General features: G+C 37.1%; 1 protein-coding gene across 3 annotated transcripts in view; it reads left to right on the top strand.

Annotated features, from left to right (window-relative positions):
* Positions 1 to 17,093, top strand: part of LOC134536771 (dedicator of cytokinesis protein 9) — a 187,711-nt gene that overhangs the window by 121,228 nt on the left and 49,390 nt on the right. For all 3 annotated transcript variants that reach the window (XM_063376696.1, XM_063376690.1, XM_063376705.1), the window contains exons 19-24: positions 1,166 to 1,360; positions 3,380 to 3,526; positions 6,582 to 6,780; positions 9,294 to 9,472; positions 11,962 to 12,247; positions 16,598 to 16,736. In XM_063376696.1, the coding sequence (XP_063232766.1) occupies positions 1,166 to 1,360; positions 3,380 to 3,526; positions 6,582 to 6,780; positions 9,294 to 9,472; positions 11,962 to 12,247; positions 16,598 to 16,736 (1,145 nt within the window). The remainder of the gene's footprint in view (positions 1 to 1,165; positions 1,361 to 3,379; positions 3,527 to 6,581; positions 6,781 to 9,293; positions 9,473 to 11,961; positions 12,248 to 16,597; positions 16,737 to 17,093) is intronic.

Genomic DNA, 17,093 nt, shown 5'->3' with positions numbered 1-17,093 from the left:
GTCGGGAAGACATTTCTGCCTTCTCCCAATTATGAAAACTACAGAAAGAGTTTAATTTAAATTTATTAAGAACCAAACTATCTACGTAAACTAACCATAACCAATTCAAAACATAAACCGCACACAAACACAAACTGATGTAACTTTAAACTTACTTATCCTTTAAATAAAAACTTTTTTTAATTTTAAAATTGTATTTATTAATATTTTTAACAGGAAGCTATTTCATTCTGTTAACATATAAAAATAAATTCCAATAATTATCATTAGTCTCCAACATGACTACAAGCTGTGGCAACTAGCGATATGTTCGTCCCCACGGGAAGTAAAGAAACTATAGAAAAAAATGGTCCTATACATTGCCAGCGATTCATATACCACTTTCCTCGGCATGAGCGGTATAAAGCGACTCCCGAGACGTTAAAGATGAAGTATATAACTTTTAAAAAGTCTTTAAAACACGATTTACACATCAGATTACTTTGTAATAGTATAAATTAAGTTAGTATGCAGTTTTATCAGAACGAACGGCGTAAACTGCGTAAAGCAATAGGCGTATTGTAAACAACGGGAATTTATTGCATTACATCAAATGAGGTTAAAACGGGACAGAAATAAAATGGTTCAAATAATGGGAAAACGTAATAAACGGTAACGTAAATAAGGGGTTTCGCTGTATAATTTTTGTAAGTGAAAGATGTAATCGTCTATTTACATTACTTTAAAACATTTGGTGGAGGTGGGGGGGGAATGTCTTATATTAGTGTATCCGGGCCAGATTTTGCAAGTCGAATTATTGTAAAATGAATTCGATTCGAATTGACGAATCGAATATCAAAAAATTCGAACTCGAATTCGGAAATTTCGAATATTCGCAGAACCCTAAATATTACCCACCACTAATTGAAATGCCTCTTAACCTTTTTTTGTTACCTTCAATGATCTTCACAAAGCTTAGCCATGACGAATGTATATGATGATCTGTGCTGTTACGAAGACGAACCAACGGAAAATTAGTGTGTCTAGCAATCTAGATGTTTGGTTCAGATAGTAGAATCAATGGCATTTAAGATTTGAGTACACTTGTATCGGTACACTCTTTAAAATAAGGAAAGGAAGCAGATGCCAGCGACCAGGGAGCGTAAGCCTTGTCGGTGGTTTTCAGTTTGTGTTCGTGCCGCCGTGCGTGGCGAGCGCCACCACGGTGCACGAGGAGATGAGCAGGCACCTGCCGACATTGCTGCAGCCGGCCAACACTGACTTCCTGGTCATCAACAAATTCATGCACCACTCCAGCTTCTTCTTCGATGTGATGGTGAAGAGCATGGCCCAGCACCTGCTCACCACTGGCCGCATCAAGGTTGCCAGCCCTGCTGCTGTTACTTACCACAGTAGAACCCTGTTGTGCCACTTAAGAATTTATACTTGCTAATAGGCTTCTGCGAATCATGTTTTTTTTAAGTGAAACTTCTTTGCTGAGGGGGCTACAATTTTTGAGCGTTACAAAAAATTCAATTGCATGAGGGGCATAGTTAGGTATGTGGTGAGGGGACCGATAGAGGTGGAGATGGCAGGGGAGAGCTAGAAATGATGCAGTTTACTGGCACACTTGCACACGTGCACACTTACATACTTATGAAATAGCATAATTTAGCACACTCATGCTTGCGTATATATATTTTTTCGTCTGCAACCTCAGCCAAAGAGAATTATGTTTCCTATACCTAATATGTTTACGTTAACTTATGGTTATGACAGTGTTGAATCATTAAATTATGTTATTTTTAAAATCATATTTCTGATCTTTTTTTCACCATCGCCGTATTAGATATATCATTATTAGTAAGATAATTATTTATATACAGTAGTTCATGTTTTCTTTATTTATTTCATTCATATAAATATTAATATTTGGTAACGACTTCATGAAGAAAATTAATTTTCGTAATGTATTAAATTCTATTTTGGTGCATCATTCTTTTTTACATTAATTTTAGAGTGTTGTGCAATAATGTCACTTCATTTGGTAAAACAAAGTACCGTATAAACCCACGTACCACCCGCCCCCGGGTAAGACCCGCACCCTTATTTTTAGAATGCCATGGTGGGAAAAAAATGTTTTCATTGCAAATCTGCATGGAAAAAAAATAATTTAGTCGTGATTACTTTTCCTTTCAAACAGTAACAAATCATAAAGAATTACCAAAAAAAGTACTAAGCTACTTATTACAACCTCGGCATTTGTGTTAAAAGTGTACAGAAGGCAGGCAACTTAAATGTGGCAACATGGCGCGAGTAGAACGTGGCATCGGCGCGTGCGATCGATAACAACACGCCGTGTGCGCGTGACCTTGCCCAGCTCCCAGCTGTTTACTGTTACAATCTTCCGCGTCCATTATCGTGCGCTGGGCAATGACCTCGTTTAAACAAATAAACGATAAAGCACGCGAGTCCTAGCCCTGCATAATAAAAATATTAAAAACTATTTTTATTACATGCATAAAAAAAAACATTGTGCCTAAATGTAGCATATTCTACATAAAAATATAAATTAGGTTAACACAAATACGGCATTTATTTAGGCTTAAATAAAAGTGACGCACAAAATCACACAGACAATAAAATTCACAAAAGAATAACATGATGTCACAGCCGTCTGCCAAGAACGGACTTAAACTTCCTCACAGCTGTATTATGTAGTCGTAGAGTTTTTCCTCTATCTCCGGAAACTTAGCTACCGCACCACGAACGCACGTCTATCGCCACTAACCGAAAGTAGTTTCTCTTTACTTTTCCTCCAATCCCTCACACATAATTCGTCGACATCACATTTTCGCCCAGCGGCACGGTTACTGATTTATTCCGCTTCACTGATTATTTTTTATTTTTCCACAACTGTGAAAGAACGCAAATTTTTACGATTCATTACAATACTTGCAGCCAATACACGTGTAAACCACTGGGTACTTTGCAAATGAGGATAGGACAGTGCGTGGGAGCGCGCGTTTGTAACCAGCGAAGCTGCAGTGTGACAACGCTATGTGGAATGTGACCTTGACTGTCTGCCGCTTCCTTCCCCTCCTTTTCCCCTACCCCTCTTCACTATCGCAGCAACCTCCAGTCGCGCCGGCGTTATTTTGTCACCGTGCAAAAATGGCCCAAGACCCAAGTAACACCTGCACCCTACTTTTTCGAACCTGATTTTTTTAAAAAAGGTGCGGGTGGTACGTGGGTTTATACGGTATACTACAAAGGATTTTGTTAAAGGCAATGGGTTGGAATTGATTTTTATTAATATTTATAATGATGCAAATAGGTAAGTAGGTGTTCACATGAAATTATACCTTATATTCACCATTTTGAAATAATTGTTTTCCAGATGCATAGGAACGAAAGGTTTTCTGCTGATTTATTGTTTCGGATCCAAAATCTTCTTCAAGTGCTGTGTCCATATTTGATCCAAAAGCACAAAGAAATGCCTTTGGAAACAGAGGAACTGAATCGAAGCCTTGCAGTTTTTTTGAAGGTAATATTTGAAAAAATGTTTTAAGTCACATTCTTTATTTTGTGATTATATTATTGCCTCTGAAATTTTTTTCCAAAGAATAATTTTGTACAAGCTTTGTTTGGATTTCTAAAACATGAAACAGTCTGTTTGCTCATAGTTCTAACATTTTATAGTTATGGGTGTTATAAAAACTAGTTTGTGGGTTAAATGTGATGAGTGTTTGCACATGTTGTAAAATTATAAGAACTAACAAAACTCTGGTCATTCTGCTATGATGCAAGTTGGTAAATACTAGCCGACTTTCATTCTTAAGTGTCATTTCCGTAACATACTATGTACCTTTTCAGTGCTTGTGTCTCTTCTGATGAAACATGTCTTGTTTCAATGTGTTACGATGATGAAACAACTAGGTATTGAATTTCATTAGCACAGATATAAGTTCAGTATGAAGTTACTAGTGTTTTAGATAGGACCTTTAGTTTTAGATGTAGAAACCACCATGGTACATTTATATGGTATTTATGACAGAAGTAATTTATGCAGCCCGTTTTAAAACATCAAGGAGTAGTTAAAATTATAATTGAGTTTGGACGCTGCAAACTACCCATTCACAAAGCAAAATTATTACATAAAGAATGGAGTTATTTGCGAAGGGAGTCAGGGAGGATGAAAGGCTTGGGAAGATGAAGAGGATGGGTAAGTCTACCTTCACTAGCAGCCACAGGGAAAAGAAGAGGAAGGAGGTGAAAGGGACCCTTATCCTCTTCCACCACCTTCCCTTCCTCCTTACCACATTCCACAGTGTAATCCTGTCTCATCTGTCACACCATGCCCATTCAGGCTGCAGTAAACCACAGTGGTCAAAACTGACACAAGTGACCTAGTTAGTTTAGAGTTTAGACTTAGAGCATTAAGTTTTAAAGATTTCCAGAAAAGATGTTCCCATCAGGTCGGAATGTCTGGAAGTTGAAGTAAAGACAATACGGGCATGACAGGTCTTGTGGAGGTTTGCCAATAAAATTAAAATGGTTAGAGATACAAACATTTTATTAGAGTTATTTTTTCATAAATAAATTTAACAAATGTTTGTTGTATGATTTTTTTTAATGCCCTGTTTGTGGATATAACATGATTTTCAGATTTTTGGAAGGGGTGGGTATCTAACTTGAAATTATTTTATCATTATTTAGTTGTTACGAGTGCTTGATTGCATGTAGTTACGACAAAATCTTCTGCCATTGTCAATTATCGTAGTTTGGAAATGCCACCTTTAAGGTAGCCGTTAACATCAGAGGTTCTGAAGATGATAGTGATGGACATTTAAATGAAAGTTGTGTGAAGTTTACAAGTTTTAGTCCTGGTTCAGCCTTCCTGATTTTGGTTTCCCATTATTATAGATGATAAAAAATCATTTAAATGTATAACAGCAAGTAAATGCTATAAACACACGTATTGGTTACAAAATGCCAAATCAATAACCACCGAATTTTTGCATCACTGTAATTTTCTCATTTTTTGAATTTACTAAGGAAAAAAATGTCAGAGAAACTTAATCAAAACAGCAGTGCATCTCTAAATGCTTGAAAAATTTATAAATGGTATAGGACTTAAAGTAAATGTTGTGAAGTACATTTATAAAAGCAATTTACCAATTTTCAGTCATCTCTACCTAGGATTAACCGAAAGCCAGTAGAATGTGTGGATGGCACTTTGCTGTAAGCCACAACCAAACCCTTTGCCAAGGTCCTTCTGTCTACAAAAACCTGGTCGTTGACAACATGTAAAGGTGAAGCCCAAATAATTTTTTTTATACTTCAAAGAAATCTCAATGATGTCCATGATTTTGACACTGCTAAAACTCACAAGCCAAGCAATTACTTATCCTTAAAGCCATACTGAATCATCTGAAAAATATTCCACTTCAAGAGTTGCAGCACTGTTGTGGAGAATGAGAACTCTGTACAATAGTGTGTACCTTTGTTAGTAAAATATGTATTACCGTATTTACCCGCAGAAGAGTTGCCCCTTTGTATCAGTTGCACCCTTAATTTTGACAGAAAAATTTAACATTTTCACTTTAAGGGTCGCCCTCAAATATGAGTGCGCCATAAAACTGTCTCCAGTATAATACAAGTGAAGTCTTTATAATCCATGTCTCAGCTTATTGCTGCACTGATGTCCTTCATCTTTCCCCTCTTCACCCTTTATGGCCCTTCCTATCTCTACCCCTGTCAATATTTAACAAAAAATACTAAGGACAAGAATGTTATTTTTGATACCCTTGTTTTCCTTTCTGTCTTCCCCAAGAGAGAAAAGACCGCAGGCTATTTCCTTGTCAATTTTTTTTTGTCAGTTTCTTCTGTAAAAACAAGCACGCCCTTTACAGCAGTTCTGTCTTGAATGAAATGTTGCAGTGGAAAGCATAGGATATCTCACACAAAAACAATGTTTGGACATAGTTGCATCACAAAAACCTGTCGAAATAGACGTGATAATTGTGTAGGTGCCAGTTCACATGACGAGAGTGAGTGTGTGTGAGTGTGAGTGTGGGTGTTTTTTTTTTTTTTTTTTTTTTTTTCCAATAAACACTGCTGCCACACACTCCCTTCACCTCTTTCTCTCTGGCTGGTTTATTTTTAGATTCCCCAAACAGCCATGTCAAATGCCGCCAGCTGGGTATCCACCCAAAATGTAGCTTAATGGTGCTTGTCATGATGCTTTACACTCAACTTCTGAAATATTTTAGTTAAACAATTTATATTTACTAGTGACATATTTATTAAAAACCAACACAGGCCAGTTATTTAAGCATATAGTCAACTACAACAGTACAATATTAATTTTTTTATCCAAAATGTAAATATTTGCATACGGGCACAGTACATTTTATTAAACAAAAAATCGGCATAAAATCTGCAATCCATATGGGAGTAAATATGGTAAGTTTTTTTTAAGAAATTTTATAACGTTTTTGCCATATATTATATGAAAATTTGTTATTTTTCTGCAAAAATCTTTTTGTACTTCTCTTTTTAATGCCAGATTATATATATGTATATATTTTTTTTTATAGAAATGCCTGACGTTCATGGATCGTGGTTACGTTTTCAAGCTGATAAATTCGTACATGGACAAGTTCAACCCAGGCGACCCCAAGACCTTGTATGAGTACAAATTCACATTTCTGCAGATAATTTGCAGTCATGAGCATTACGTGGCCTTCAACCTTCCGATTCGTCACAACGCAAGGGTGGGCAACAAGGGTAGAGGTGGTGAGTATTTCGATTAATGTTCTTTATTTGGAAGTGCATTTCAGTTAATCTGGACATTTATGAATTCCAGTTAAGTAATTTTTAGTCGGTAAAACATGAAATATGACATACTTGTTCTATTATGTTGTCAGTGATAGTGTGATAGTATCTCTTGAAATGTTTTGTGACAAAACAACAATTGCAAGAGGAGTATGGTGTTAAATTTACAGAAATAGCCTTTTAGTAATAGTTATGATGGGAAAAATGTAATTCCTAAAATCCTATGCCAATTTTTATTAGGTTTTTTGTGCAGTTGTGAACATATTATATGATTTTCAGAAATTGTTTGCAAGTTTTCATGTCAGCTAAAATGTAATTCAGGCAAGAGATTTTTTGTAACACCTCTTGATTTTACACACTCCTTTTGTAACGATTAAGATCAGCTAATTGAACTTACCTTATTACAGTATGAATTCATTTGCAAGTAAACACTGCAGCAGGAGAAAAAATTCTGAATTTTGGCATTAATTTTCGTTTGCAAAAATTTTAGATGAGTTACCAATTGAAGAGAAAAGTTCTGAAGCTTTTTTGGAATTCATTCTTCACCAAAAACCATTGCAAAAAATATTTTCCAATACACTTTTAAAGAAGATTCTTCAGACATACCTACAATAATTTTGCATGTCCGAACCAAAAAAAAAAATTGTCTAGTGGCACCAAAAGCAGAAAATAATTTTGATGAAAATAATTATTGTAAACATGTCCCATTGCTAATTTAATAACTGAGTATGACCAGGGCTTCCCGTGTCTGTGGCGATTGCTGCATGTTCAGCTTGGGCTGTAAACGCGATGCCTGTGGTCAAAGAAAATTAAATTTAACTAGAAATTTTCTAGTTAAAAAAAGCCAAAAAATTATTTCAAACTGTAGCCTTGCCCATTAAATTTATCCACTGTACATAAAATTGAGTACATTTAAGAACCTCTTGAATGACACGTGACCTGCAGTAATGACTGCCAAACGATGACTGATGCAGTGCCGTAGAATCACACCTCAAGACACATCCTTCAGCCACATTCTAGTGGCTACCATGCCAGATATTACATCTTTTTATTCCTCTCAAAACTAAAAATGGAGACAGATAACCTTCAAGAATGTAAATATCAGGAGTCAAAACACAAAAATAACCAAAGCAATGAGAAAAATAAATCTGCCAATATAGTTGGTTATTTAAAATAAAATATAACACAAATATCAGTTAGAAAAATTACATCTTTAAATCAAAACATTATTTCATCTAACAATTTACTTTAAACTTTCAAATAATAATTACATACTTTATTAAACTTTATTAAACTGTCTCTCATATTTGATACCCCATCTCAAGATTAGTAGTCTCTTCTGAAATCATGGCACCCTAGTCAAAATTATGTTTTAAAATACATTAAACTTACAGTATAATGTACTATAACCATTTGAAACATTGCACTATATTACCTATACAAAACTATTCTCTTGTCCCATATAATGCTTAAAAAGTTGTAATTTGCACCGTTTTACATTTTTGTCAATTTTTTTCAAATCTTTAACTTATGTTTCTTGAAGTATAAGAATAAATTTGTACAGTATCTTAGGCTTGCTTGTTCATGTTTAGACCATTTACATTTATCTGAACACTTGAAAACAACCCTTGGAAAGTATTATTATATGTAACTGCATATAATTTACTGCCAACATAGCCACAAATACACACATTGTCAAGTACCATAGTTCCACAACTTAAACTTTTTGTTGAACACACTATGTTTTAATGGCTGGCCACTAAAATATTTTTATTTTGGTTTGTGGACATTCTGCTGGAATCACACCATGATGGGCGTATGCGATGGACACAATGCAAACAAAATATTTTTATAACCACTCACGTTCGACACATCTGTGACATCAACGTTACGGAAATGGGGGATCTGATAACCTTTAAATAAGAAAGTTTTTTTTTCTATTTCCATTGTGTCTTGGGTGTAATGATACTGAAATGAGTGTGAATTTAGTTCCCAAATGTTGGTATTCTAATTTATTTTCAATAAAATTACTATTCATGTATTTTTTTAGGTTTTATTTGCAAAATTTTGTTTGGAAAATCTATTAAATATGTTCGCACACAATGGAACAAACATGTTAAGACAAAGTTTATAACATTAATAGTGTCGGACATCTGTTATATTATTATGCCAATAAACACCTGATGCTTAATTGTATTTTTTTCCTGTTTGTTGATTGGTTAAAAATCAATATTTGCTGTCACATCGCATCGCGTCTGTCGCACTGTTACGATTCCAATTAAGAGTTGGTGTTTTAAAAGGTCGTATTTTTGGTCGGTGATGGTGTGGCTTTCACGTGATTGACACACGCGTGCTTGCAAGTCGGTGGGGTCCGCAGCGGCGCACGGTGCCATCTGGCGGAGGGATACCGGAAGTGAGCAGGGATTCTGGTAGCCGAGGGACGGAAGTCAGAGCTTGACGCACGTGTGCTGCAGACCACCTGACGGAGTGCTGCCTCTCGGAGGAGTTCTGCAGGCAGCACTTCCTGGCGGGGCTGCTGCTGCAGGAGGCGCGCTCCTCGCTGAACGAGCCGTGCCAGGTGCGCAAGGTGGCCGTCTCCACGCTGAGGGACCTGCTGGCCAAGCACGAGCTGGACGACAGGTACCAGAGCAAGGCAAGTAGGAGCGGCCGTTTCACCTTTCCACGTTCCCGCAAAGTCCGGGCAGGTTTCCGTTGGTAACGTACATGTATATCATGTATTCTTGTTACACTATTAATTTGTATTTGCATTGGGAATTTACATGGTACAATGGATGACGTAGTTGGCAAGTCTCAACAAACTTAATTTATGATTTAAAAAAAAATTAAATTTAAGTGTCTGTTACGAGCTACATGAACAGTACAAAGTCGAAACTAAAACACATTCACTACAAATCTTTATATAAGAGCAGCTATTTGTTTACTTTTTTTTTTAGGTTAGGCCTACTATGCCGGTTAAAATCTATCATTGCATGACATCAAAACAGAATACTGAAAAAGTAATAGAAATTCCTTAGTGATATTAAAGGGGAAAAGTCATGCTTTAGTCTGTCATCGCCCAGAATGTGAAAGCTTTTTTTTTTTATTTTTCTTTCATTTGGTGTTTTAGTACATAGTTATAAATACTATAAAATGGTGTATGAAAGGTTATCTTTTTTAAATAAGGAATGTGTAAAGAGAACTAGTCGAGCCATGGGGATGGTGGAGCTTTGGTGGTTTTGTTTTTTTCTTTCAGAGTATTGTAAATGGTTAAATTATTTTTTAAAACATTAGTCAGGGAAATATGAAATTCCGGTCAGGGAAAATCAGGGAAATTTCACTTCAGACTTACGTGGACACCTTCTCTTGAGATACTCCCCCTTTGAGTTAGACTAATAGTCTTCAACCTCTTTGAAATCCAATTGTGTCTTCAACTGAAGTGTTACGGACTAAAAGTATTTTTTTTTTTCCCACAAAAATTTATATTTTATTTTTCAACATAAAATATTTACTAAAATATAATTAAAAACTTACAGTTGAATTATATATGTTTAATTTTAATGTTAATTTTTACTTTAGATTTCGTAAATAATATTTTTCTTAGTTTAAACTAAAAATATTAAATTTTATCTTTCTATTTACTTGTAGTTAAACATTGCCTAAGTTGTTATTTTTTATGTTTTCTCCTTTAAACATGTAGTTAAAACTATGAAAAATTAACAAAGCAAATATTTTTTAAAAAATTTAAAGTCCTGAGTATATTATTTTGTGATACCTCCAGTACCTATGCCGATACCTTGGTATGAGTCAAGAGCTGAATATCTGCCAATATCCGATATCAGTATCAGGTATCGGAACAGCTCTAGTCATTATTAAAATAGGATTTATAAAAATAAAAACAAAACACAGAAATTACCTAAACCTATCCCTCACTTATCATGACTAATTCGTTCCTGAAAATGCTCATGTTGTTCGAAATCGCGTATTCTGAAGCATTAGTTTCCATAAATAGCAAGGCTAATTTATTTAATGTTTTCCACAATTGTGTAGGGAAATATACATTATGTAATATAAATGTGTTGAAACACTCAACTATAAATATGTCACACCATTTATCTTTATATGCCTCCCATCACACTTTATGTGACAAATTCGACACTGGGTAACGGGAGATACGTGGTTATGTACTTAATCACCAGTCGGCTGGTTGACTTGCCCGCCCTGTCGTGACCAACTCACGTCGCTTACCTTTACAAACCCTTCCTTTACTGAGAGTAAAACCGATATTACTGTCCGGATAATTACATTTTAATTTATCAAAAATTAAAGTGCTTATTCGTGTATCACCACCTGGTTCACACCAATCCTGCCAGGCCAATGATTATTTTTTACATTGCAACATTCATGTAACAACCTTTTCCACGTGACTCATCTGTTCATTTCTGTTTTTGGTAAGTGTCTTTATTTCGTATGATTGTGCTTACAGTTGACTTGCTTAAAACTAAATTGCGACCAACATATGCGTGGCCTTCATGACAATCTGCGTGCCGTAATACTTCTAGTTTTGTCCCAAATACTTTAACACGATGCATTATGAGTGATCAAGCACGTACAGTTATCGGCAGCTGAATGGGCAGACGTTGCTTTTGTTTGAGTGAATTCCCTGCCACTGGCTAGACTGAGTTCACGGCCCGGTTTGTGGCCAGGCGAGAAAGGTACGGCACGGCGGCATACGCACTGACGTAAAAACATTTGGTCATTTACACTCCATAGCTGCAATCTAACTTGCCATAGCTGATGTTTGTACAACAGCCGATAGCGTAGTCAGACCTGCGCGCGCATCTCTTTACCCCTTCTTTGGCTATCTGTATCCCATGGCACATCTGTTGTTTACAGAAGTTGATACAGACTTCGTGGCGTCGTGCCCTTTTTTTTTTTTTTTTTTTTCCTGCGTAGATTTCGTGCTAACTGAAATTTACAGGCGTGCTTTTCAAGACTGGGTCAGTAAAATTCGCTTCGCGCTAAATGAATCTGCGCAATCTGAAGACGTGCTAAGTGAGGGACAGGTGTATTTTAGAAGCGATATTGCACTGAATTGAAAGCACAAAATGCGGTCTATAGTTATCGTGTGTTGGAACGGAACAGGGTCAGCTGTCCCGCATCGCGGCGCTGTACGTGCCGTGGCTGGGCATCGTCCTGGAGAACCTGGGCCGCCTGAACGCGGTGCAGGAGGTGGTGTCCGGCCGGAGGCGCTCCGACCTGCTCGGCACCAGCAACAGGACGTCCACCTGCAGCTCCTTCCTGCTCGGCTTCAAGGACTCGTCGTCCTCTCTGGGCACTCCGCGCTCCGCCAACCGCTTCACCCTGTACCTGGACCAGGGGCCGGCCGACCACCGGGACGCCTCCTACTTCGCTGCCATCGCGGGCCAGGGTGAGTCAGTGCTGCTGCTCGTTAACCAGCCTGAACAATCCTTCAATCTCTTTCAAATGATTATACCAATGAAAATAGTTTCCTAAACTATGAAAAGTTACTTGTTCTTATTGAATAGTACCATACAGTAAAACCTTTTTGTTGCGACCCCATTTATTGCGACCACCTCTTTATTACAACCTGATTTCGAGGAACCATGAAAAAATTGCCGAAAATCTGTAGAAAATCGGACAGAAAATAAGTTTCTGCGTTTTTCTTGCCGAGTGCTGTACTGCCGTAGGCAGCGCATATCTAAAAATAGATACCACTTCCTGTCGACCGCTGTCAGCGCTTGACAACCCCCATTTCACGTCCCTTTGCCGGCAGGGTGCAGGTAAAGGTTTTTGTGACAACGTGTTTATGTTTAGTTTTTTGCGAGTGTCTAGTGTGGTACGCAGTTAAGGCAAAGCAACCTGCTGGATTTATCTTGATTTTGATTACTATTGGTTGACAATGTTTGCTTAGTTTTTGAAGTCCGATTTGGAATATTTTCTGGCTTGAATTTGTGAACTATTTTGGATGACTTGTGCAGGTTTCTTTTCTTTTTTTTTTCCAATTTATGTGTATTATGACTTAATAAATAAAACCATTAAATATTAATTGCTATTATTACAACGCAGGAAAAACCCTCTGGCCGCAGCGTGTGAACATGGTAGTCGGCCGCTCGCTCGCCCTAGCTCACTCTCTCCCCGTACCGTGTGCTGCGGCCGATCTCGGATGCTGCTTGTACTTGTTAACAATCACGTTATCTGATTCATTTTAACGAGAGTAAAAATATATTAAAACTGTAAGCAAATTGATAAAAGCTTTATGTGTCCGCAAAACAGGGCACAACACTGGCCCGCCAGTTGTTTTCATTCAAAACGTGGCTAAAGAACTTGAATGGATCAGGCTGAAAACATCCGGCAATACGTGTAGGTTATAAGGAATCTTGTTATGAATTGAGATGTTATGTTTTTCGAGTAGATATACACAGGGACCGACTGGATGCACGCCCGCCTCTACTTGTTTTAACTGCCGCAGAGATGTTTATTTTGACAGCTCAAGCAATTATCTTTTCCCGTGAGTTGACAGAAAAAGGTCCCTTCACCCAGCATAAAAAAAAAAGGCTAGGCCACTTATTCCCCACACAGGAAACACACTGGCTGCCGTCTGTCATTCCCGCATTTATCTTTCTTCTAACATTCCACGTTTCGCCTCTCGCGCGAGAAATGACGAAGCGACCACGCATTGGGCCATTTTATGCTTTGTTTGGTGACAGCAGCTTGATTTTATTCTGTATATTCCTTTTCATAGTACCCTTGCTATTAAAATACATTTATATTTAAGTTTGAAAGCTTGTAAATTCCTTGCCAGAGATGACTGAACTCGAACTTGGTGTGAAAAGTGACATATTTTGACATACGTACTTTTTGTTGAGCGTGTTTGGTGGAAAGGGAGGGGTCCGAAAATATTTATAACGATCTTACCCCTCCCTCACCGCTTTAGTACCCCATTCATAATAGCCCAATTTTACGGGAAAAGGGAGGGTGAAATGAGCATTTTCTCACTGAAGGTTTTTCAAAGGGGAGCGAAGTTTCGGTGTTTGTTATAAGGGAGGACACTAGATGGTTTGTGTGGCTGGGAGGGATGAGCTAGCCTTGTAGATGGGAGGGCGTCATTAAGCCGCTGCCGCCAGCCAGTCGGGCGAGCTTCGTGTGTGCCCACTCGCGTTGCAGAACCTATCGCTGCCATATTTTTAAAGGAAATGTCCCATTATTTTTTTGTTATTCTTACATGAACATTATTGGAAGTAATAAAGCCGTCACAAAAATACGCTGTGTGTTAAAATTAACAGATTTTAATGAATTTTTATTTAGTTTTTTATTTTATTTTTATTTTTTTCTGATTTTCACATTTTGGTCAAATAGACCATTTTTTTGACGGTTCCCGAGAATGTTTTCTTCAAATCACTGCTTCGTTAAATCCGGGGTTCGTGACATCGGGGTTCTAGTGTATTTAACTACGGGAAGCAGAAAACGTACTAACCAGTAAAAATAAACTGTCTTTTGACATATTTTCTTTAGAGGTGGCCTGTAGGGCAACAGACTTGTCATGAAGGTTGAAGTGGGTTTAAAGCAAAGCCGTCTAGCATTGTGAGTGACAGAATCCTGCCATTGTACGGCTGGTTTCTTAACGAGTAGCGGTTTGGGAAGGGAGGGGAGGGGGGTTGAAATCAATTGAAATTTTCGGAAAATATTTATTACGACCCCTTTCCCCCCCCCCCCCCCCTTTTTTACGACCCTATTCCTGGGAACCGTGAGGGGTCGTTTCAAAGAGGTTTGACTGTATTTACTCGCATAATGTCCGCAGTAATTTAGCTACATTTTTGACAAAAAAAATGGGGTGCAGACATGAGGTGAAGTCCGAAAAAAAATTTATTTCCTCAAAATTTTACTCGTTTTGTGTAGAGTAAAAAAATTGTTCTCTCATAATTAGTTTACTAGTACCCTGATTTTACGTATGCTCACGGTTCCACGGATTACATTAGTAATATCGCTGCTTCGTAAATTTGGCACCCTTCCCTCGGCCTAGTTGTAAAATATTAATGGCGGCACACTACTTCGCAGAGCGCTGGTGACTGGCGACCCTCCGCAGCAAACGTGAGAAATGTGACAGGTGTTGAGATAATTGGGTGCCGGCGATTAGCGGAAGACGCCACTAATTTTTTTTTTTCTTCTCTCACTCGCGTGTGCGCTCTTATGTTCAGAAGCCGCAGCCAGCCTACACAAAATAAACGTTTTGAAGATATTTTTTTCATCTTTCATTGAGATGGCCACGTAGTTTGAGTTGCAGCTGCTTTGTCCGTGCGTGGGACGTGTACTGGCTTGTGCTATATATTGCCCATCCCCTTGCAACTCGCGAGACGTCGCAGGCAGCTGCGCAGTAGAGTACGAGTTTCTGAGTCCGAACGGTTTCACCACGCTACAAACCCTCTCAGCGACTGCTCCGGAGAAATGAACAACTCAAGGTCAAAGCATTGTTGACAGCGTCGGTAAATTTCCATCCCGTTACTGTGCCTTTCAGGGGTGGCTAAGGTTGCTTTGTCTGGTGCGGACTTCATGCGGATTTTTAAAAATTCCATTTCAAGTATTTAAAAAGAAATGTGCGGACATTATGCGTTTAAATACGGTATGTATATTATATATATATATATGTGTAATATGTTTATATATATGTGTGTATGTGTTAGTGATATATATGTGTGTATATAAATTTTTTTTTTTTATATATATATATAAATATATATAAATTGGTTTGCATTAAAATGGATCTACAGTAACGCATTTATTATCCAAATACCGATCAACTGGAAAGTCGGTTAACTTAAGGCATTCCAGTCGGCAAATTCAAGTTCCACGTAGTTCCGCTAGTGCAATATTTAATGGCAAAAAAATTGTGTCTCGGCTCTGAAGCAAAATACAATTTTGTATTTACTTTACCTAAAACGTAAGCCTTTTCTGAGGGACTGTGTATTATTTTTTTTATGTAATGTATATTTTTGTAAGAAATGTTATACAAAATGTAAACATTTGTGTGTTTTTATGTCAGTGTTTCTTTGTTTCATATGTATTGTTCCGGTGACACAAGTACAAATTTGTTTTGCAATTTTTCATTGATCCGAAAAATTAATCATCCAAACACCTCCTGTCCCAAATTGTTTTGGATCATCAATGCTCCTCTGTATCTCCATTTTCATTGGTTTATGGGGAGAAATTTAAAAAAAAAATAACTTTTAATAGTGCATATTTATTAGTTTGAAGTTTGTAAATTTAATGTTATAAAGGAATGGAATACAGTAAGATAAATCTAGCTTTCTTTAAACTATACAGCAAATTAATTTACATTGGACTGAAAATCAGTTTTTTTGGAGCTAGATTTTTTTTTATGCGGACCCTTCAATTTAACTTATGTACACAATATTCTCTACTGAGTAAACTCATCATAACTTGTAGAAATATTCCATAAATTTGCATATTAAATGGCATTATTTTATTTGTAATTAGGCTGGGCCAATACTAATTCCGATACCACAGCGTCGGCGATACAGTGAAATCAATACACTAATGTCAAGGATCCTCTCATAATCCACCATACTCATATGAGCAAGGTTAAAGTATAATTATAAAATAGTTTTAAATTTAAAAAAAAAAATATTGAAATGTTTTTATATTACGAAGAAGGGCTTTAGAAAAGTATGTTTTTTTTTTTTTGAAGAAATGTTTGTATGTTAAATGGTTTTATTTTAAATTTTTTATACTTGTTATTTAGCCCTGACAAACGGCAATTCATCCGTCAGCCTGGACTCCGACACGTCAACAGTTTCTGGGGATGGCCTGTCCACTGTGTCCCAGGAAACAGCCATCATCAGGGAGCCCAGAGACAACACCAGTACCAAGAGACACTCCAGGTTAGATGACTGCTCCTAGCGCAAGGTTCCGTTACATACTGAGTATTGACATCAAGAATAGGTGTTAACCTCTGTGGTGAGATGTACTCAACTGTGTAGGTGTTTGTTCGTACTACAAAAGTTGCAAAAATATTTTACTGAATTTATTACTTTAATTACTGACATATGTGGGAGTAAACTGATATTTTATAAATTGGCACCAAAAATCCAAGAATGAATTAAATTAAATATTAAATAAGCTGTATTTATTTAAATTTTTTCTATTGAAACCTCCATAACAACATATGATTATTCAGTATTTACCATCTTTCCTGAAGGGTAGCGGACAGAGGGGTGCCGTGAAGTGGGAGTGGCAGA

The sequence above is a fragment of the Bacillus rossius genome, chromosome 1 (genome assembly GCF_032445375.1).
Source record: "Bacillus rossius redtenbacheri isolate Brsri chromosome 1, Brsri_v3, whole genome shotgun sequence".
NCBI lineage: Eukaryota > Metazoa > Arthropoda > Insecta > Phasmatodea > Bacillidae > Bacillus > Bacillus rossius.
Note: the sequence above shows the minus strand (reverse complement) of the source record. Positions and strands in the feature narration are given on the sequence as shown.